The following is a 23,713-nucleotide window of genomic DNA, read 5'->3' as shown; positions in this document are numbered from 1 at the left end:
TGTATTTTAATGTGGGAGCTAATTACTGATGTTTGGTGGAGGCCTTAGAATGCTGGCAAGGGTGGTGATGCTAACAGAGACATATGTGTCACAGAGAGTGATGGTCTGGTGGTTATAACAGAGACGCATCAATAGCATAAAAGGATTGTGGGCTAGTGGTTACAAAGAGATACTATATCAACATGGAGCTGTGGTTACAGCTACACCCACAGAATGAAAGGGGCGTAGTATGGTGGTTATAAACAGGGGTTGTGGTGTAGTGATTGTGTGAGCGAGAGAGACCAATAGCATGAAGGGATGTTTAAATAAACGAGACACACCACAGAACATAAGGATTGCTATAAAAAGTAGGCCCCCAAAAGTATAATGGAAATGTCGTCTAGCAGTAAAACCGAGCCACACCAATAGAGTAGATGCGCTTATTAACGACATGCCAATAGTAAGGATGGGTATGGTTATAACAGAAAGGTACTAATAGTGTGAAGTGGTAGAGAGTCGCTGTTATAATAAAGATGCACCAATAGCATGGAAGGGGCGAAATTTACTGGTTTTAATAAAGAAACACCAAATAAAACAGAGAAGGTGTCATTATTAACAAGATACAGAAATAGCGTTAAGGGGTGTGGAATTAACAGAGAGGACGCCAGCAAAATTGAGTGGAGTCCTAGACATTTAGAAATATAGCAATAACATTGCTTTCTAAACAGAGACCAACAACATGGAGGGAGTTGTCTTCTGGCTATGATGAAGCACTGCCAATAGTGCAGAGAGGGCGTGGGCCTGGTGTGGAGGCACCAATAGCATGGAGGGGAGTTGTCTTCTACATACTCTTGTCAACATTTGGTCGGTGATCCGATATTTAGTTGTTTTTATATTTCTAAACTGTTTTTATACTTAAAAATCCTAAGATCTTACCGATATTTGTTTAATATCATTGGGGAATTGAGCATACTGCACGCACTCTCGGGGATCTGTGGTTGGCTGAGGGTTCTGGGGAAGATCGGTGTGGGCAGGAAGTGGAATCAGCGTTCCAGCTTCCTTGCTCACATGCCCCGACGCACGCCGATAGGCAGACACAGAGATAAAACTGTGCCAATGTCATGGCCGCGAGCAGCGGACGCGCGCAGCGGGTGCGCCGGTGGCGCGCCAAAGGCAAGCCTGTCTGCGCCCGCCCCGCACCAGGACGGGGCAAGGGGCGGGAACTCCTGCATGTTTTTCACCCGAGGTACGGTCATATAGCAGGGAACAACTCTACAAATTTAGAGGTGAGAGTGGTCTGGACTGCACGCATGTTTTAACGCTAGAGGAGGAGAAGTTTGCTTGCCCTCAGTGTACTTTTAATTGTAAGCCTTTACTAGAAGCCCCTTTGAGGGTCTCTGGCAGGAGGGAAGAAAAATCCATCTCCCTGCTTTTACTTAATTGTCGTTCCCTTGTAAAACATGCCAGGGGAAATCTACTTACTCCTGGAGGAAAGGAACCCAGATGTTCAATTCCTCACAGAAACCTGGACTAATAAGGACTCTGACCCTGAGATTGTTCAGGCACTCCCTTCTAATTATGTCATATTCAGATTAGATCGAGTTGGTGGAAGGGGTGGGGGAATTGCCATAATTTACAAAGATGTGTATAAATGTAGAGCCAGCCCGGGTCAATTAACTGATTGTGAGAACTTAGTATTTGGAATAAGTTTCTCCTCTACTTGCACCTTTTCAGGCATGCTAATCTACCGTCCTCCTGGACCAGTAGGCAATTTTTGCAAGGATCTACCAGAGGTAGCTACCTATGAGGCTAGTCTCTCCTCTAATTTCTCCATCTTGGGCGACCTGAATTTGCATTTTGATGACCCCGACCTTGCTGTAACGCAGGATCTTTTAGACTATAGACTATCTGAAACGGTCCATATTAAGCAATAGTGAAGGGCCCTACCCATAAGTTGGGACATTTGCTTGACCCTTTGTTTACCAATCTTTCAGATATTATCTTTGGGGGAATCTACATTGGTCCCATGGTCCAACCATTTTTACTATCTTTCAGCTGGACTTTATTAGAACCCTTCTACACTCTGTCAAAACTAACAAACGTGTCTTCCCTGGTTCAAACTTCCGCTCAAGGAGTGAGCATCTAATCTCAGAAATACGATCCCAGTGTTTCATCAGGATCCGGGAGTAGCAAATGAGTACTTTAATAACTGGCTGGAGGATTCTTTGGATATGGTTCTCCCGAAAAAAGAGGTGTGTCATCGAATAGGCTTTAATAGGAAACCATGGTACACACATAATCTAAGACAGTTAAAACAGTCCTGTAAGCAAGCAGAGTAGAAACGGAGGAAGGATGTCTCAGAATCTAGTAAGAGCAATTATAGGAAAGCTTTGAAGCTCTATAAAAATGAAATAAAAACTGCCCAAACTAGATAGTATCAGGAAAAAATCACTTTAGCCTCGAATTCTCCTTCTGAAATTTTTAAAATTGTTAAGTTACTTCTTACCCTCCCGGCGCTCACTAATGTTGATGATAATACCCAGGTTCGCTGTGAGGAGCAAGCTAGCTTCTTTTTTACTAAAATTCATACCATTTATGCTAGCTTTCAGCACAGGGCTATGGGTAGCACTGTCTCATTATCGGTACGCCAAGCTATGTTAGAAATCCCCCCCCCTTACCTTGTTGTCACTTCAGGATTCCTTGCACCGATTAAAATCGGGATCACCAGTTGATCCAGCCACTCCGGCTACTCTTAATTTAGTATGAGAGACAGTCAGCCCAGTGATACTGGATGTGATAAATGCATCCCTTTCACCAGGACAGGTCCCGGGTCCGTGGATACAAGCCAGAGTCAAAGCCCAGCTTAAGAAGATTAACTTAGACCCCGATGAGTGGTCTAATTATCGGCCCATCTCTCTGCTTCCTGGTTTGAGTAAACTGGCAGAAAGACATGTCAATTCAGTTTTGACAAGTTACCTGGTGGAGAAAAAACACCTACACCTGACCCAGACTGGCTTTAGGCGTTGCCAAGGCACAGAGACTGATCTCCTTGCGGTGCTTGAAGAGTCTAGGAAGATCCTGGATACCAGAGTCTGCGCTGCAATTATTTTATTAGATCTCAGCGCAGCCTTCAATACCGTGAATCATCGTATAATGATTCAAAGACTTAGGGTGTGGGAGGTACTGTCCTTGATTGGTTACGGTCATTTCTCTCGGACAGGTCCTTTGTGGTCTTTGGGGAGGGCGTTCTTTCTGAGCGGAGGCCGTTGTAGTGTGGAGTCCCTCAGGGCTCTTCGTTGAGTCCCACCTTTTTTAATATCTACATGAGGCCATTGGCGGAGGTGGTACTTCCCTGGGGGATTCACACTGTCACATACTCAGATGACACTCAATTAGTGGTGGGCCTTAACCGGCAGGATATTTCAAACTCAGGTTTGGAGGGCTGACTTGTGAAGGTCGCTGAGTGGATGGATCTGTCCTTCCTTAAATTAAATGCTACAAAGACAGAGATAATGATTCTTGGTCATGCTGCACCCTACAATCTGGATTCTTTGTGGCCTGCCTGCCTCGGCGCGCCTCCTGTCCCTAAGGCACTAATTAAGAGTCTGGGGGTCTGGTTGGACTGTAAATTTCATTACAAGACCGGAGGCTACATTATGCATAAACCTTTAATGCAGACCCCAAGCAGCCGCATCACAATACAAAGGTTCTAAATAGAACACAGGCAACAGCAAAGTGCCATAAACTAACAAGAGACAGCCTCTTTTAAATGCGGCTCCCGAGCAGATAAGTTCATCCTTTATCTCTCTTCATTTATTTGTATTTATTGTGTCTCTTTTAACTATTTCTTTACAGGGTGTGTTTTTAGGCGTGGTTCAACTCCCACCCCCTTCCCCACAACACCCCCTCCCTCACTGATCTTCAATTTATGGAGATTTATTCCCCCTTTTTTCACCCCTCTCTTGTCAAGCCTATTTCTTGCTCCCTTTAAGTGGACATACCGAATGTGCTCGTTAACGATGTAAACGATCATTATCCCTGACCGATCTCCGTTACACGATTATACAATGGATTATCCCGTGCTTCAAGCCGTGTTTGTCCCATCATTTAGGCATGTTTGCTTCTGTCTGTCACAACGTTTGATTTTTTTTCATGCCCAAACTTAGTTGAATTACCTCTTACTTTGATTGTGTGCCTCGGCGCTCAAGCCCTCGCTTCCTTTGAAACGCGACGCTTCCTTAGAGGAATGAACCTTAGCGAGTACGACGCGGCGCGTCCTCGTTGCTAAAGTTCTTTCCTTCTTTCCTTCTTTGCCAATTACACGTATGCCAGTACACATAACGGTGTTTCCATAGCGACCCTGCTTTCGCGTGCACGGCGCTTGGAGAGTTACCTACACTTGATTCTTGTCTTTCACATTTGGGGACTTTTTCACCTATTTTAAACATATTGCCTCACATCTTCTTACATATTTAATACCAGTTTTGCTCTCATTGGCCTGTTATTCTCTATTGCCCAAAAAAAAAAGGGGGGCTTATTATCTAATACATCGAATATCCTCATTCTAAAACCTCATTATTTTGGGGCTAACTTTATAATGTCTAGCAGCGAATCAGATGAGGCTTCTGCCCCTACAGCAAGTTTGGGAAATGATTCCTTTAAGAAAATGCTCCATAAGGAGATGAAATCTTGTTTGATGGAGAGTCTCTCATTTTATGCCTGTAAAACGCCCTAATGAGGATACCAGACAGCCCCTACAGGAGAGTGTTTTAGGGGGTAAAAGAATGAAAAAGAGCAAACACTGTGATGAGAGCATGGGAGGTCTTGGCACCTCGAGAAATCAAGGAGGTCCTAGCACCTCATGGCCCGATGGAGGTCTTCGCACCTCTAAATATATGGGTGTCCTTGGCGGCACGAATGATGCAGGTGTCCTAAGCGACACACAAGAAGAAAAAGCTCAACACAGCAATGGAAATAACGACTCAGATAATTCTGAATTTATTGACGAGTATGTCCTCGATCTGAACGATAACGATCAGGATTGCAAAGATTCCTTTGAGGATGCTCCTTCTTCTTCGAAAGACGTGATCCTTAACCCACTAGGCGAGGAAATGCTCTCGCCCCAGAACCTTAAACATCCACGGAGCTCAGAACGGACTCCACAGGATCACTTTGCTAAATTTGTAAAGAAATGGATTAGAAACCCTTTGGAAAGGGAAACACGCAACGTCCTGAGAGCTGAATGTTCTAGGCCGAGCATTGGAGATAAGTCCTGCTACACCCCTAACCTGGACCCTGACTTGATTTAAACTAGGGCGTGACCCTAGGAAAGGGGTTGAAAAATCTTTCAAAGGGTGCCAGGATCGTCTCCTTGACGTACTTGGTCCCCTCACTAGAATCTTGGATTCGGCCGAAGAGAGTCATATGGAGGGCACTCACCTTGACACGGAGGAGATAAGGGGATGGAGCCAAAGGGCGATTATCCTTTTGGCTAACGCCAATGCTAATATCACCGCAGAGAGGCGTAGAGTGGTCCTTACTCATATCAACCCAAAACTCAGCGATCTCACTGATAAGGAACCCTGTAAGAATCAACATGCCCTCCTCTTTGGCGAAGACCTAATAAAATCATTGGGGAAATATGTTTCCACTTATACTGCCCTCGACAGAGCGCAACAAAACATGCGCAAAGTTTTCAATACCGGAAACAACCTTTTTGGAAGGGCCGGAAGACGAGGCCAGCCTTCCGGCCGATTCTCACAGAGGGCCAATTTTAGAGGACGCGGAACTTGAAGTACTGGGTTTTTCAGAACCGGTAACGAACCGGTAACCCAGCGGTGCCAGGGACAACACCCTAAGACTTCGGGTCCTTCCTGTTTCAGACTACAGAAACACAGAGTCTTCTAGGTGAAGTCAAAGATCGAATTTATTGGCTGCAGCCAGTAACAGTGTATCCTAGAAGTACAACACGGCGTATATTCTCAGGAGACTGCTCAATCTTACAAAGCCAGCCTTCTCTTTTTATATGAAATATTATGCTTCAGGCAAACATTCCTGATTTTACAGTTGACTATTCACATATTTTCACTACAAAGAAAAAGCATAGTCATGATGACAATCCCACATTTCAGTTTGTCCAGCCCAAAATAAATCATCCGGCAAGGCCCAACATTTTCATCAGATATCGACGGACCCCCAATAAATTCGGGCACCTCCTCCTCGTAAAGCAGGTCATAAAGTAGGAAACAGGGACAGGTGTGTGTAAGATTAGGCGTGGTGTGTGTGTGTTCAAAGGTTTATGGCATGTTGTGCCTTGATACTATCTCAATCGGCCACTGGGAGAGGAACTGACCGAACAGGTTTGGCCTTGGGCAGTGGAGTCAGCTTGTCCAGGTCGTGCAGGAGTCAGCAAAGGTGTACGTGTCCTTCAGATTCGTTTTTGGCCTTAGTCACCGGCCTATGTGAGGGCAATCACAAAATGGCTGCCGTATACAAAATGGAACCCGAGGGTTCAGGACGGAATCTCTGTTTTCAGGGTGATCTCGTGACTCGAATACGACGAAAATACTCGTGCACAGTATACTCGTCATTCTCGGTCTATTGATACAAAAATCGGCATGGTTCGACGATGTTTATGACACGGGTCAGAATCTTCAGTACCACAAACTGGCAGAGGCTATCAACAGTACTCAAACCCACAATTCTACCCTCAAAGGGGTAGAGGACAACGTGGCAGGGGATTCAGATCGCGTGGATCTACCAGTCAGACCAATCCCTCAGGTGAGGGTTTCCCCTTTACCTCCTTGTTCTTCCCCCTTAAAAGTGGGCGGCAGGCTAAAATTCTTCCTAGAAAATTGGAAATCGATTACTCAGGACAGTTGGGTACTAAACACTGTGAAAGGCTTCACAATAGACTTCGATCACAAACCTATTCAGGACTCCCTCCCAGAGGGTATTCTCCTATCCCCGGAACAACAGGTTATAATAGAAGAGGACATTTCTTCTATGATTCAAAAGGGCGCAATTTTGGAAGTTCCCATGGAGCTTTTAGGATTCGTGAGCAACCTTTTTTTGGTCGAAAAGAAAGACAAGGGTTGGAGGCCGGTTATAAACCTTCGGCAGCTCAACAGATTCATTACTTACAGACACTTCAAAATGGAAGGAATTGACCTTCTCAGGGACCTGCTCCTAGAAGGAGACTGGCTGGTCAAACTAGTCCTCAAGGACGCGTATTTTACCATTCCCATGGCCAAGGTTCATCAACGCTTCCTCCAATTTCTATGGAAGGGTCGCTTGTACCAGTTTCAAGCGCTTCCATTCGGTCTCTCTTCCGCACCATGGTGCTTCACCAAGGTGATGAGAGCTGTCCTCTCTTATCTAAGATCAAGGGGTATTCGTCTAATCATCTATCTGGACGATATTCTCATTATGGCGCAAGACAAGTCTCATTTGATCTGAGACCTGGACTTTGCGATGAAACTCATAGAGAACCTGGGTTTCATCATAAACAAAGAAAAATCTTGCCTAATCCCCTCAAAATCAATAGAATTTTTAGGCTTCACGGTCGACACAACCCGTTGTCTCCTCCTTCTTCCTTCGAAAAAAATCTCCAAAATCAAAAATCAGATAAAATATGCTCTAAACCAACAGAGCCTCTCCCTCAGAGACTTGGCCAGACTGCTGGGTCTCCTCTCATCTTCGATACAGGCCATTTTCCCAAGGCCTCTCAACTATCGAGCCCTTCAGAGGAACAAAGCGAGAGCTTTGAGGTCCGGACTCTGGTACGGGGATCGCATTTCTCTGGACTCAGACTCTCGTTCAGAATTGGTTTGGTGGTTGAACAACCTGGAGGCATGGAATGGGAAAGCCATTTTTGGCTCATCCCCGGAATTTGTGCTGGAATCGGATGCCAGCCTGCACGGCTGGGGTGCCTGTCTCCTGGGTCAGAACACTGGAGGATTTTGGTCTCCGGAAGAATCCCTCCACCACATAAATTACCTGGAATTGACCGCGGGTCTATATGCCCTCATGAGCTTCAGAAATTCCCTTCAGGGGAGGTCTGTCCTTTTAAAGATGGACAACATGTCGGCTGTAGCTTACATCAACCGCCTTGGAGGCACCAGGTCTGCAGACCTCTCGAATCTGGCGAAAAAACTCTGGATGTTTTGCTTAGAGCACAAAATTGCTCTGAAAGCGGAATATCTTCCGGGCGCAGCAAACTCCTCCGCAGACTGGAACTCGAGGTTCCTTATAGATTTCAGCGATTGGAAGCTGAATCCTTCTGTCTTCAGGACCCTGAATCAGATCTGGGGTCCTCTGGATGTGGATCTCTTTGCGAGCAGACTCACCTCCCAACTCCCGAATTATTTCAGCTGGATGCCCGACCCGAGTGCTCTGGCATTCAACTCGTTCCTTCAACCCTGGAAGTGTATCCGAGGATATGCCTTCCCCCCTTTCGCAATGATTCAGAGAGTGCTTCAGAAGGTAAGACAGGATCAGTGTCTCCTCCTTTTGAAAGCTCCCTTCTGGCCCTCCCAGGCGTGGTTTCCCACAGTTCTGGAGCTGACTTGCAGTATTCCCTTCTTGATCCCTTAACTAAAAGATCTTCTCACAGATTTGGACGATCATATACATCCTCTAATTCTCGACCGGAGTTTATCCCTTCTTGCCTGGAGGGTGTCAGGAGATCTAACGAAATCTCGGGTCTTTCGGATGCAGCTTCAATCCTCCTCCGGGAGTCTTGGGCACCAGGCACCCATTACAGATACAACAGAATCTGGAAACTTTGGGTACGTTGGTGCATGGAAAGGGACCTGGATCCCTTGGAGGCCCCTATTGTTGATATGACTAATTTCCTGGTTGAACAATTCGAAAGGGGACTTAGTTACAGGTCCATCAACTGCTTTAGATCTGCAATTTCTGCAGGCCATACTCCTGTTAATGGGAAGACCATTGGGAAGAATGTCATCATTTGTAGGGTGATGAAGAGTATCCGTCTTAAAAGACCTCCTAGACCCAAGTATGATACACTTTGGGATGTTAACTTGATTCTTCGTATCTTTAATAATTGGCCTTCTAATTCTCTCCTCAACAGAAAGAATCTTTCTATTAAGCTGGCTACTCTTTTATGCCTAGTTTCTTGCAGAAGGTCTTCAGATATCCGTGCTCTTGATATCACCTATCGTTCTTACAATGTATTTGGCATCAAGTTCGATATCCAGAGGAGGACTAAGACCATGTCTGACTCCATATTTTATCCACGGTTTGACCTTCATCCCAAACTCTGCGTGGTTGAATGCATGAAGGAATATGATCTTAGAATGTCTGGACTCCGTCCTGTTGGTATTAATCAATTGCCTATCTCCTTCGTTAAGCCACATAAGGCAATTAGTTCCTCTTCTATCACTAGATGGATTAAGTCCGCGATGATCCTTGCTGGGGTTGACTTGAGTAAATTTCAAGCTCACTCCCTTAGGGGTGCTATGGCTAGCAAATCACTTTGGTCCGGAGGTAAGTTGGACGACATCTTCAAAGCTGCTGACTGGTCCAATGCCAGTACCTTCGCTCGTCATTATTGTAAACCCATCCAACACATGGCTGATGCTGTTTTAGGAAGCTACCAACATGCATAATGTAGCCTCCGGTCTTGTAATAAAATTGCGATTCTCATATTAACATGACTAGAGAATCTGGATTTCATTAAAGACTCGGAGGCTGACATTATCCCTCCCTCCCTCTGGAGGCATTCCAATGGGTATTGTTACCTAGTACAATTTATTGTAATATAATGATTTACAGTCTTTTTATGATCTTTAAAATCCTTGGTGTACTTTAGGATTTGTATTTTATGGCATATTTGGATTTGTATTTATTGTTTTTTTGGCACTAATTTCCTTATCTTTTCAGATAATGCCTGAACTTGACAGTGCTTACGTCATCTCATTCAAGATTGCGTCCTGCATGGATCTCTTCCTTCCCTGCCTTCTCCACTCAAGTTTCGAAGTTTGGTTTCTTCGACGTTTCAAGCATTTTATGAACTATACCTTCTTTTTTCTCTTCATTTAAAAGAGGCTGTCTCTTGTTAGTTTATGGCACTTTGCTGTTGCCTGTGTTCTATTTAGAACCTTTGTATTGTGATGCGGCTGCTTGGGGTCTGCATTAAAGGTTTATGCATAATGTCAGCCTCCGAGTCTTTAATGAAATCCAGATTCTCTAGTCATGTTAATATGAGAATCTCAATTGAATCTCAAAGTGCAGGCAAGTAAGGTGGCCGCTAATTGTTATGGCCTGATCAGGACAATGTGGAAGATTCTTCCCCTTCTGACATCTGAAGCCAGGCGCATGGTGGTTCAATCCCTGGTTCTTTCACGGTTGGACTACGCAAATGTAGTCTACCTGGGTGCGCCCCTGGGAACGATCGGGAAATTGCAGATAGCACAGAATTGTGCGGCTCATCTTTTGACGGGTATCCCTAGGCATAAGTCAGTTAAACTAGCCCTCAGGCGACTTCATTGGCTGCCCGTTGTGGATAGGGTTAGGTTCAAACCACTGTGTATCGTCCATAAGTGTATCTTGGGCAAAGGGCCAGCTATGTTGCAGCCCTTGGTGCAGCTATATGACACAAAGAGGACTCTGAGATCGAGCAATAAACGACTGCTGTCAGTTCCAAAGGTTAAACGGTCTCGGACCGGAGGACGGCTGTTCTCCTACAACGCATCCAGGCTTTGGAATCAGCTTCCTGACCCAATTCGTCTGGAAGGTGATCATCTTAGCTTTAGGAAACAGCTGAAGGCCTTTCTTTTCGCTAGATTACTGTTGAAGGAGTATGGTGTCAGGATGCGCTGTTATACCCTATGGGTAGCCATGCGCTATATAAGTGCGTATTCATTCATTCATTCATTCTTCTGGCTATGATGAAGCACTGCCAAAAGCACAGAGAGGGCGTGGCCTGGTGTGGAGGCACCAATAACATGGAGGGGAGTTGTCTCATGGCTATGATGAAGCCCTGCAATAGCGCAGAGAGGGTGTGGCCTGGTGTGGAGGCACCAATAGCATGGAGGGGAGTTGTCTTCTGGCTATGATGAAGCACTACCAATAGCGCAGAGAGGGCGTGGCCTGGTGTGGGGGCACCAATAGCATGGAGGGGAGTTGTCTTCTGGCTATGATGAAGCACTGCCAATAGCGTAGAGAGGGTGTGACCTAGTGGGGAGCCACCAATAGCATGGAGGGGAGTTGTCTTCTGGCTATGATGAAGCACTGCCAATAGCGCAGAGAGGGCGTGGCCTGGTCAGGAGCCACCAATAGCATGGAGGGGAGTTGTCTTCTGGCTATGATGAAGCACTGCCAATAGCGCAGAGAGGGTGCGGCCTGGTGTGGAGGCACCAATAGCATGGAGGGGAGTTGTCTTCTGGCTATGATGAAGCACTGCCAAGAGCGCAGAGAGGGCCTGGCCTGGTGTGGAGGCACCAATAGCATGGAGGGGAGTTGTCTTCTGGCTATGATGAAGCACTGCCAATAGCGCAGAGAGGGCGTGGCCTGGTGGGGAGCCACCAATAGCATGGAGGGGAGCTGTCTTCTAGCTATGATGAAGCACTGCCAATAGCGCAGAGAGGGCGTGGCCTGGTGTGGAGGCACCAATAGCATGGAGGGGAGTTGTCTTCTGGCTATGATGAAGCTCTGCCAATAGCACAAAGAGGGCGTGGCCTGGTGTGGAGGCACCAATAACATGGAGGGGAGTTGTCTCATGGCTATGATGAAGTCCTGCCAATAGCGCAGAGAGGGTGTGGCCTAGTGTGGAGGCACCAATAGCATTGAGGGGAAATGATCTTGCTGAAACAAATTGGAAAATAGGGGTGTCTCTTCTTGTTAATAACACAACAATCAACAGTGTGGGCTTAGTCAGGCTGGTGGTCATAATTGAGAGCCATAAATAAAGTGTAAGCAGTGATATACAGTCATAAAAGAAGCACATATAGTAGTTATCTGATGGTTGTAACAGAGGTATGAATAGCACAGATGTGGGCATGTTCGAGTAGTATTGGTAGGAAGGCAACAGAAGGAGGGCTGGTGGGCTGGTAGTTATTACAGAAATAATGTGATAAAGAAGTGATAACCTTTGGTGTAGAAAGCAACCAAGCAGTGCAACATCAAAAACATCCCAAATTGTAACATGCGATAATCTACAAAGTGGTCTCTGGGGGGAAAGGGGATGAGAGGCGACTAACAGAATATTCTATCTGACGTGAGCAAAAGTATAGCCAGATCCAGACACAATAGAGGTAGCTACAAGGAGAGTAGTCCCTCTTACCCAAAAGAGTCACTCCAAACTGAAGAGTTCAGGCCAAATATGGAAAAGTGGTAGCCCAACAACAATAGCACTGAAGGGTTTGTTTGTGGGACATTAAAGCACAAAGAGGAGGAAGACGTGGTGGGTTATAGACAGCATAGAGTGATGCGGTAAGGTGACAATAACTGCGCCTTCTAGGGACATGCTATTAACACAGAGGAACATTTTGTTGGTAGAAATGTGCCTCCCAGAGAGCTGCAAACCCCATATTCACCTGGATTGAAGGCCATTTACAGCCATTCGTTCCTCTTTGGCTGTGAAGGCAGCCTAAGCCATGTGCTCACTGAACAGTTTGGGGCACACACAGTTCAAACTTCAAACCCTTAAGTACTGCCAAAAACCACATAACATGAATCCATGGGGGAGGAGTAAATATGACTCCTTTACAAGAAGACAGTGATATCCAGCAAACTGTGGGAGCAATAGTCCTGCTCAATTTTGTCAGCAATATGCATGTTTTATATAAAAAAATGCACAATGTAAGATATGTCATTATCCTCTCAATCTCAGGAATTCTTAGTGCAAGCAGAAGAGATGGTGTGATTGCATTTGCTGGTCGAAAAGGTGAGTGCCTGAATAGAATAAGTTAAGAGTCGAAGATGTGGATGACATGCAATGTTCAGTTTTCTCAAAAGATAGAATTAGGAGCTTTAGGATCTGATCTGAAAAACAACTGGTAGCTAATTACCTGTTACAAGCTTTCATCACCTGTTTCTCTTTTGTATTTTAGCATTATCATAAATGCTTTGCTGTTAAAGGTTTATAGAAGTTATTGTCAGTAGCTACAGTTCTTGTGTAATAGCATTTTTCAAAGATTACCATGTTTGAATTAAAGCTCAGTTTTAAGCTGGGAATCCTCTGTACATTAGCATTTCTCCCATTACCTTTTTGTGTGAAGGGATGCACCTCCTAAGTGGCAAGGGTATGCCTAGATGTGGGTCCCGTGCTCACTATCACTGAAACCAAGCTATACCCCACTTAGTGAGAAAGGGGTCTTGAGTTGTTTATGTTCTGGCTCAGCTGCATCGGTGTTTCCAGTGGCGGCTCGTGACATTTGAAAGTGGTAGGGCTTAAAAGTTCAGGCTGAGCGGCATATATAGCAAGCGAGCGGAGCATACCTTCTAATTACACTTCCACCACACACAACACAAAGATGCTCTATTCCTTCTTCCGTCACTGGTACCACACACAGAAGAGTGGCACTGCATCCCTTCTACTGCCACTCGACTTCAAACATTTGAGACATACTGCATCCTATTTCCATTTCTATCTTATACAGGAGTAAGGTCCGGCACTCCTAATTGCACTTCGACCTCACACTACTGAATCACACAGCATATTTTTGATTTCCAGTTCTGGCTCACACCGAGTGGTGGCCCTGCATCCATTTTGATTGCACTTTACCCTCACACACCCGTGCAGTACTGCACCCTATTTCTAGTTCTTCCACATGAAGCAGAGAGTGCAGCATATGCTGTCAGTCACTTCTACCTAGCACTGTAGTAGGGAGGCACTGCAAGGTTAGGACTTGTCACCCTCACACAGCCAGCTGTTCACACTTCTTCGTCTCCCTCATAGACACCCGCACCCCTCCATGTTGACAACGCAATACCTTCCAGATTGTGCCCTTATCCGAATCACTTGTAATATGCTAAAATTGTAACTAAATACTCATTTGTTCAAACAAAATAAACAGAAAAAATATCCCTGAGGCTTTCAACTATAACACTCCAAAATGATTTTTCCTAACCTTGGAATTCCTCTATGTAGCGTACCCCTGCCTTACATACAGTATTCCTCACTCACAAAGCCGTGGTGATATGACATGTTCATAAAGGTCTTTAGAAAAAAACCTTCAAGGCTTTAAACTTTACACACAGATGTTCTTCGGGGAACTCCCTTCAGGCATGTTTTGAATAAGGCTGGAATAAGAAAGCTTTGGAATAATACAGCTTTGAAATTCTCCAGAACCTCCTGCGGATTCCTTGCCCCAGCAGTTGGGATGGCCCGTTTCGCATGGTGCGCCACAGTTTCCACTGATGTACTCCTATTGAGTCATTACGTCATGATATCAGTAATGAGACATTTCACTTGGTATGGAGGCCAACTGTTTGCACGAGTGGTGTCTAGTAAAGGGCATTTAGCTCAGCTTATTGCAAGGAAAAATCAGTCTGGCAGAATATCTCATTGTTCCTGAGAGAGCTTCTGGCCTCATCCGAGAATATTGATGGGCCCTGGTCCCCCACTCCCCTAGACCTTGGTGCCCACGCCCATCTCTCTCTTCTGCAGCTGCCCCTCTGTTACTGGCATGCTTAGTGCTTTGAAAGAGCTGTGTTCTGATAAGGAGGTACGGCCTGCATTCCATAGAAAATAGATGGCTGATCTCTCACATTTCAACGGATGTGCCAATGAAAGAGATCATAACCTAATGACCTGTCCTGTTTCACGTGTAAATATTGCAGTTATACAAACTAAGAAAGGTCAATGCGAATGTTTGGCTTAATGCTTGTGGTTATGAGGGTCAGGCAGTTGCACATGTAAAACCTTTGAGAAACACTCATTCGATAACGCACAACGGGGACTGTCCATATATGGTCGTGGCCAGCAATACGGGCGGGTGGGGTGGAAATGGGGTCGTCGCTCAGCCTTTTCACTGACCTGTGCTGCTTTGTCATTTGGCATCCTGGGAGTTGTCGTTCGTAGAATCACTAACGACCTGCAACAGGTGAACGGTATTGTAAGCGGGAGGAGCGGACCCTTGTCAACCATTTATAGGCAGCAGGGAAGAACACACTGTGATTCACTTGTCTGGTGTTGGGCGCTGAGGAAGGCGTTAGCCGAAATGCATTCGCCGCCGCTGGAGCTGTAACTTGGAGAATAAAGCCTTTCCTATCTGTCCCCCTGGGCTCCTGCTTCTTCTTCTTTCACGAGGGAGGTTTGCTTTGGAGACATATATATACACATATTTATATATATATATATATATATATATATATATATATATATATATATATATATATATATATATATATATATATATATATATATATATATATATATATATATATATATATATATATATATATATATATATCACAACAAACAATTAGGGTCCTTCCGGGTACCTCCTCCCGTGGTCAGGTGGCGTGGCAAATGGGCGAGCCCAAAGCCGAGTAAGTTTCAATTTACTTCGTTTCAATTGTGCAATTAAGCAGAGCCACGCACTCAGGTAAATGCAGTCACAGAGTTTTTATTTTCAGATAACGCTACGCGTTTCGACACCCCCTGGTGTCTTGATCACACGATGACCTCTCCCCTGGGGCCAGCACATTATATACACGTCACATAATAAATTATAGTAAACATCAACAAGGATACTAGTGCCTGTGTCAGTTAAAGGAAAATCGATCAGCCATTTTAAACTAGTCAATTTACCTAGTTACGAACAGTGCATAAAATTGGCCTAAGGAAAATCTCTTTTGATTAATACATTGTTCGATTTGAACTGTGAATCATAATAATTAAATCAATTATATAATCATTACAATTCTTACCAAACAAAAATTTCTATATAAGTGCAAGAGAAACAAAAAACGGACAAGTGCCCTCCTTGTACTTCCACAAGTTCTACTGTATCTCACAATATCAGTGAAAACAGATCTACGGTCTAGTGCCGGATCTAACTATAATGTTATGGTACGTTTATACTTAACAACCATGTTCTTCACATTATGTCATCCATGATTTTAGTGACATATCCCTAATGAATTTTGATGTAAAACAAGGTATTAACCATCTGGAATTTCCATATATTGAGTTCAATTACATTGATACATGTAATTTAGACCACAGAATTAACAAAAAAGGGGGAACCAGTACGGTCTAGTGCCTTTAACTAAACTACAAGAGTTCTATTATATCTCTCAACTAGAGGTAGCCATTGTATACGGTCTAGTGCCAACCAACAATAATATCCTGGTTCCTTTATGTCTGACACACATATCTACACAATATGTATCACGTAAGGTTAACTGACATCCTGAAATGTACATTTTATAAATTTCATAAATGAACAATCATGAATAAGATAGCTGGTAAATTAAGAGGGGAGGCAGTGCCCAAACTTAATGTGATTAAAGTCTTATCTTAATGTGAATTAAGTGAATTCCTCAGTCCCATTGGAGATAGGTGGGGCCAAACACGAATTTCCAAAATACTTTTTTCTATATTGTCTTCCCCCTTCCTTATCTCCTAAAAGAAATATATAACAAAAACAATAGTTAAAACAGGATTAAAAAAGTACACTAAAAGTATACTACACACAAATACACAGATTGCAGGATTGTCAAACATTAGAATATCTGGTGGAAACTCACTTTCTACTTTGCATTCTATACCTTGAAACCTATGTATGCAATAATACAACGCTATTCTGTGTAGAGATGAGTTGCCAGCTCTTCATCCATATTGTGGCCACCCGGAAATCTGGTCTCTAAGATCATAATCCACCTAGATTCTCTCTTTCTAAGAGCCAGTTCCCTATTGCCTCCTCTTTTACCTAGGTTAACCTGTTCCACTGCACAATACCGCAGTAAGGAATTATTAGACTGGTGGAACTCCTGGAAATGCCTGGCAATAGGATATTTAGTGTCTACATTGGTTATGGCTCTGAGATGCTCCTGTACACGTTTTTTTGCCATGCAGGTAGTACTCCCTACATACTTGATTTTACACGGGCATTCTAAAACGTACACCACGTAATTAGTGTTGCATGTCAGGAATTGTTTAATTTTTTTTGTGTTCATGAGTACCTGGGATTTCAATGTCTTTAACCATGAAACTGGCTGTACATGCTCGACAATGTCCACAAGGGTAAAAACCCTTAAGACCCTGAATATGCTGCTTCTTAGTTTCTGTGATGTCTCCTTTGACCAAGCTGTCCCTCAAATTCTTACCCCTTTTATAAGTAATCTGGGGTCTTTCTGATATTCTAGGGCCTATGATGTTATCCGCTTTCAGGATTTTCCAATTGTCTGCAATAATTTTGCGTACTTTATTGGAATCCTGATGAAACGTAGTAATGATCCTCGTACTCTCTGATATGGGGTCAGCTCTAGGTTTAGGTGCTAAGGTTTCAGATCGAGTGATTTCTCTAATTTTGGCAACTGCCTTTGTCAGGACCCATTCCGGGTAACCACGTTCTCTGAACCTTGTCAGCATTGTCTCTCGTTCGGTAAGAAAACCCTCTGTGTCGCTACAGTTCCTTTTTGCCCTCAAGAGCTCCCCACACGGTATACTCCATTTCAAGGGATCTGGGTGAGCACTGAGGGCATGTAGTAAACTGTTCCCTGAAGTTGATTTTCTATGAAGTTTAGAAATAAGATGACCATTGCTCACTTCAATAGTTGTATCAAGAAATTCAACACAATTCTTACTGATGTTAGATGTCAGACTTATGTTGTAGCTGTTTGAATTCAGTTTATTGATGAATTTCTCTGCCTCTTTTTCAGTTCCTAACCAGACAATAAAAAGATAATCTATGTATCTGATCCAAAACTGAACTTTGGCAAAGTCTGCTGTCAAGTTTCTGTCCTTCCTAATTTCTTCTTCCCATTTGCCTAGAAATAAATTAGCAAAGTTGGGCAAAAAAGCTGATCCCATAGGGGCCCCCCGAATTTGTTTAAAGAGAGACCCATCAAACATGGAGATGTTATTTCTGAGACATAATTTCATCATGTCTACGAGCATGCTAGTGTGTTCACTGAAGCCTATTTCTCTCTGTTTTAAAAAATGGTAACAGGCTTCCATGCCCTGGACATGGTCAATTATGGTGTAAAGAGCATTTACATCCATAGTAATGAGCAATGCCCCTTCCACCCATTGGATGTTCTCGATCTTATTGAGAAAATCCATGGTGTCTCTAGTGTAGGAAGGGAGTAAGCATACATATTCTCTTAGGAAGTGATCAATGTAAACCGAAAGGTTCTCATTGACACCACCTATAGACGAAATGATAGGTCTCCCTGGTGGTTCTCTAAGGTTTTTATGGACCTTAGGAAGAAGGTAGAAAATGGGCATCTTAGGGTACTCTTTTTTGAGGAAGCAATACTCTTGCCAGGAGAGAAGTCCCTCATTTTTCCACTCCAGCAGTTTGTCCCAAGTATCCATGATGCTAGTATTGTATTCTTCTGAGTTAGAGCTACAGTAAAAGGCGCTCCCTTGCAATTGTTTAAGTGCCTCTGCAATATATAGGTCTCTACCCCACAAAACAATGTTGCCCCCTTTATCTGAAGGCCTCAGGACAATACTTTTATCATTACCCAGAGAGAAAATAAACTCCATTTGTTCTTGTGACAAATTAGTGTTCCTCATTCTAGTTTGTTTATGCTTGAGTTTGATCAATTCCTTGGTCACCACTTCTTGAAAGGTGTCAATGGGATCATGTGGTAGTATAGGGAAAAACACTGACTTGGGTTTAAATGCCGTACCTGCGGCTCTATCTAATCTCGTTTCCCTCACGCCCACTACTGACATCTCTTGTTGACTGTCCTCAAAAGTGGCACCTAGGGAGTAAACATCTTGAAGTAAATCTGTGTCTCCTACAGTGAGTTCTGGTAATCCACCCTCATGTGTAGGTTCTGGTAGGCTTCTATTAGGTCTCAGTGAATGCCATTTCTTTAATTTCATTTTACGTACAAATTTAAAAATGTCCACTCTTGTCTCAGCATAATCAAACAGTTCTGTTGGACAAAAAGTAAGTCCTAGGCAGAGAGTTTTTTTCTCTTTAAAGCTTAAAGTTCTGGAAGATAAGTTAATGATAGTTCTATTTACCATGTCTTCATCCATGATTATTTCCTTTTTGTGTAGCCACTTCTCTTGTTTCCCACTGGCTTTTTCTTGTTTTCTTCGCCTCTGCTGGAACTTGAGGCATCTCTGACGTGATCTCCCCGGCCTCTTGCTCTTCCCCTTGGTCGTCCTCTCGTTGTCCTTTTCTGGAACAGTTGCTGTTGGATTGCTTCCACTTCCTTTTTGCGCCTGGTTCTGAGGACTCTGAACTCCTCTAAAAAAGTCGCCGGTCTCTTAGTTACTTCTATTTCAGATATAGTACTTGTGGTGTTCCTTGATGTGTCAGTATCAGAATCACTTGTGATACTCAAAGTCGCTGTGTCTCTTCTTTCTTCATTTGTCGGTACTTGTGTTTCCGGACCTGATTGTTTGTATAAATAGTCATATTTGGGACTATACGTCAGGATCCTGTCACTCTCATAATCGCTACAGTCCCTGTGTAGTTTCCACTGTTTGCGATATTTAATATCATCCTCATTCTTTTTGAGACGACCTTTGAGCTCATCCATAATTTTTTTAATTGTGTCCTGACTACCACTTTTTTTTAAGTCTACTTCCAATTCTTTTATTTGCTTCAAAATCTCCTCACGATCTTCCCACGCATACTTTATTAATATGCATAGCATATTTTTACTACTCATTGCTGAATTCTGCGCCCATTCTTCAAGCATTTTGGCATTTAGCGATTCATGGGAGGGAGTTATGTATATTCTCAAACCTTGTGGTACCTTCTCCTTGTCCACATAATCCTGTAAAGAAATCGCTTCCCACCATTTAGCGCTTTCTTGTTTTTTAAGTTTTTCATACTTCCCAAGTTGTGCATTGAGTGGGTTACTTTCTGGTTTATCAGCCGTAATTGTTGTTATTCCTCCTCCTTTCCCAGGTGCTCTGGCAAATAAGGAGATTGCCTCTCTCCTGCGTTCTCCTTCCTCATCCGTACTTGGTCCTATATTCCACAATCAGACGTGTTTGACAATCCTGCATTGTCTGTGAATACAACGCTAGACACAGCTGGTCTTTATCTGAAAATTGCGGATTTTTACCGTTTATGAATTATTGTATATTGGACTGCATGTCCCACCACTACAATGAGTGGTTCCTGATGCCGCTATTTTTCATCAAAGAAAACACTTCAACAAATCACGGAGACTATAGTCAGAATTGTGACTATCTGTTTTCATTGGAGATAGGTGGGGCCAAACACGAATTTCCAAAATACTTTTTTCTATATTGTCTTCCCCCTTCCTTATCTCCTAAAAGAAATATATAACAAAAACAATAGTTAAAACAGGATTAAAAAAGTACACTAAAAGTATACTACACACAAATACACAGATTGCAGGATTGTCAAACATTAGAATATCTGGTGGAAACTCACTTTCTACTTTGCATTCTATACCTTGAAACCTATGTATGCAATAATACAACGCTATTCTGTGTAGAGATGAGTTGCCAGCTCTTCATCCATATTGTGGCCACCCGGAAATCTGGTCTCTAAGATCATAATCCACCTAGATTCTCTCTTTCTAAGAGCCAGTTCCCTATTGCCTCCTCTTTTACCTAGGTTAACCTGTTCCACTGCATAATACCGCAGTAAGGAATTATTAGACTGGTGGAACTCCTGGAAATGCCTGGCAATAGGATATTTAGTGTCTACATTGGTTATGGCTCTGAGATGCTCCTGTACACGTTTTTTTGCCATGCAGGTAGTACTCCCTACATACTTGATTTTACACGGGCATTCTAAAACGTACACCACGTAATTAGTGTTGCATGTCAGGAATTGTTTAATTTTTTTTGTGTTCATGAGTACCTGGGATTTCAATGTCTTTAACCATGAAACTGGCTGTACATGCTCGACAATGTCCACAAGGGTAAAAACCCTTAAGACCCTGAATATGCTGCTTCTTAGTTTCTGTGATGTCTCCTTTGACCAAGCTGTCCCTCAAATTCTTACCCCTTTTATAAGTAATCTGGGGTCTTTCTGATATTCTAGGGCCTATGATGTTATCCGCTTTCAGGATTTTCCAATTGTCTGCAATAATTTTGGGTACTTTATTGGAATCCTGATGAAACGTAGTAATGATCCTCGTACTCTCTGATATGGGGTCAGCTCTAGGTTTAGGTGCTAAGGTTTCAGATCGAGTGATTTCTCTAATTTTGGCAACTGCCTTTGTCAGGACCCATTCCGGGTAACCACGTTCTCTGAACCTTGTCAGCATTGTCTCTCGTTCGGTAAGAAAACCCTCTGTGTCGCTACAGTTCCTTTTTGCCCTCAAGAGCTCCCCACACGGTATACTCCATTTCAAGGGATCTGGGTGAGCACTAAGGGCATGTAGTAAACTGTTCCCTGAAGTTGATTTTCTATGAAGTTTAGAAATAAGATGACCATTGCTCACTTCAATAGTTGTATCAAGAAATTCAACACAATTCTTACTGATGTTAGATGTCAGACTTATGTTGTAGCTGTTTGAATTCAGTTTATTGATGAAATCCTCTGCCTCTTTTTCAGTTCCTAACCAGACAATAAAAAGATAATCTATGTATCTGATCCAAAACTGAACTTTGGCAAAGTCTGCTGTCAAGTTTCTGTCCTTCCTAATTTCTTCTTCCCATTTGCCTAGAAATAAATTAGCAAAGTTGGGCAAAAAAGCTGATCCCATAAAAAAGCTGATCCCATAGGGGCCCCCCGAATTTGTTTAAAGAGAGACCCATCAAACATGGAGATGTTATTTCTGAGACATAATTTCATCATGTCTACGAGCATGCTAGTGTGTTCACTGAAGCCTATTTCTCTCTGTTTTAAAAAATGGTAACAGGCTTCCATGCCCTGGACATGGTCAATTATGGTGTAAAGAGCATTTACATCCATAGTAATGAGCAATGCCCCTTCCACCCATTGGATGTTCTCGATCTTATTGAGAAAATCCATGGTGTCTCTAGTGTAGGAAGGGAGTAAGCATACATATTCTCTTAGGAAGTGATCAATGTAAACCGAAAGGTTCTCATTGACACCACCTATAGACGAAATGATAGGTCTCCCTGGTGGTTCTCTAAGGTTTTTATGGACCTTAGGAAGAAGGTAGAAAATGGGCATCTTAGGTTACTCTTTTTTGAGGAAGCAATACTCTTGCCAGGAGAGAAGTCCCTCATTTTTCCACTCCAGCAGTTTGTCCCAAGTATCCATGATGCTAGTATTGTATTCTTCTGAGTTAGAGCTACAGTAAAAGGCGCTCCCTTGCAATTGTTTAAGTGCCTCTGCAATATATAGGTCTCTACCCCACAAAACAATGTTGCCCCCTTTATCTGAAGGCCTCAGGACAATACTTTTATCATTACCCAGAGAGAAAATAAACTCCATTTGTTCTTGTGACAAATTAGTGTTCCTCATTCTAGTTTGTTTATGCTTGAGTTTGATCAATTCCTTGGTCACCACTTCTTGAAAGGTGTCAATGGGATCATGTGGTAGTATAGGGAAAAACACTGACTTGGGTTTAAATGCCGTACCTGCGGCTCTATCTAATCTCGTTTCCCTCACGCCCACTACTGACATCTCTTGTTGACTGTCCTCAAAAGTGGCACCTAGGGAGTAAACATCTTGAAGTAAATCTGTGTCTCCTACAGTGAGTTCTGGTAATCCACCCTCATGTGTAGGTTCTGGTAGGCTTCTATTAGGTCTCAGTGAATGCCATTTCTTTAATTTCATTTTACGTACAAATTTAAAAATGTCCACTCTTGTCTCAGCATAATCAAACAGTTCTGTTGGACAAAAAGTAAGTCCTAGGCAGAGAGTTTTTTTCTCTTTAAAGCTTAAAGTTCTGGAAGATAAGTTAATGATAGTTCTATTTACCATGGCTTCATCCATGATTATTTCCTTTTTGTGTAGCCACTTCTCTTGTTTCCCACTGGCTTTTTCTTGTTTTCTTCGCCTCTGCTGGAACTTGAGGCATCTCTGACGTGATCTCCCCGGCCTCTTGCTCTTCCCCTTGGTCGTCCTCTCGTTGTCCTTTTCTGGAACAGTTGCTGTTGGATTGCTTCCACTTCCTTTTTGCGCCTGGTTCTGAGGACTCTGAACTCCTCTAAAAAAGTCGCCGGTCTCTTAGTTACTTCTATTTCAGATATAGTACTTGTGGTGTTCCTTGATGTGTCAGTATCAGAATCACTTGTGATACTCAAAGTCGCTGTGTCTCTTCTTTCTTCATTTGTCGGTACTTGTGTTTCCGGACCTGATTGTTTGTATAAATAGTCATATTTGGGACTATACGTCAGGATCCTGTCACTCTCATAATCGCTACAGTCCCTGTGTAGTTTCCACTGTTTGCGATATTTAATATCATCCTCATTCTTTTTGAGACGACCTTTGAGCTCATCCATAATTTTTTTAATTGTGTCCTGACTACCACTTTTTTTGAAGTCTACTTCCAATTCTTTTATTTGCTTCAAAATCTCCTCACGATCTTCCCACGCATACTTTATTAATATGCATAGCATATTTTTACTACTCATTGCTGAATTCTGCGCCCATTCTTCAAGCATTTTGGC

The 23,713-nt window shown here is 43.2% G+C and overlaps 1 protein-coding gene across 1 annotated transcript in view; it reads left to right on the top strand.

Annotated features, from left to right (window-relative positions):
• The window catches only part of LOC144764150 (complement C3-like), a 604,987-nt gene that overhangs the window by 326,608 nt on the left and 254,666 nt on the right, over window positions 1-23,713 (top strand). Inside the window, exons 20-22 of the mRNA XM_078650287.1 lie at window positions 7,687-8,463; window positions 8,698-8,768; window positions 12,810-12,889. Of these exons, the coding sequence (XP_078506413.1) occupies window positions 7,687-8,463; window positions 8,698-8,768; window positions 12,810-12,889 (928 nt within the window). The remainder of the gene's footprint in view (window positions 1-7,686; window positions 8,464-8,697; window positions 8,769-12,809; window positions 12,890-23,713) is intronic.

The sequence above is a fragment of the Lissotriton helveticus genome, chromosome 1_1 (genome assembly GCF_964261635.1).
Source record: "Lissotriton helveticus chromosome 1_1, aLisHel1.1, whole genome shotgun sequence".
In the NCBI taxonomy this organism is placed as follows: domain Eukaryota; kingdom Metazoa; phylum Chordata; class Amphibia; order Caudata; family Salamandridae; genus Lissotriton; species Lissotriton helveticus.
The sequence above is the reverse complement of the archived record's forward strand: the minus strand, read 5'-3'. Positions and strand labels throughout refer to the sequence as shown.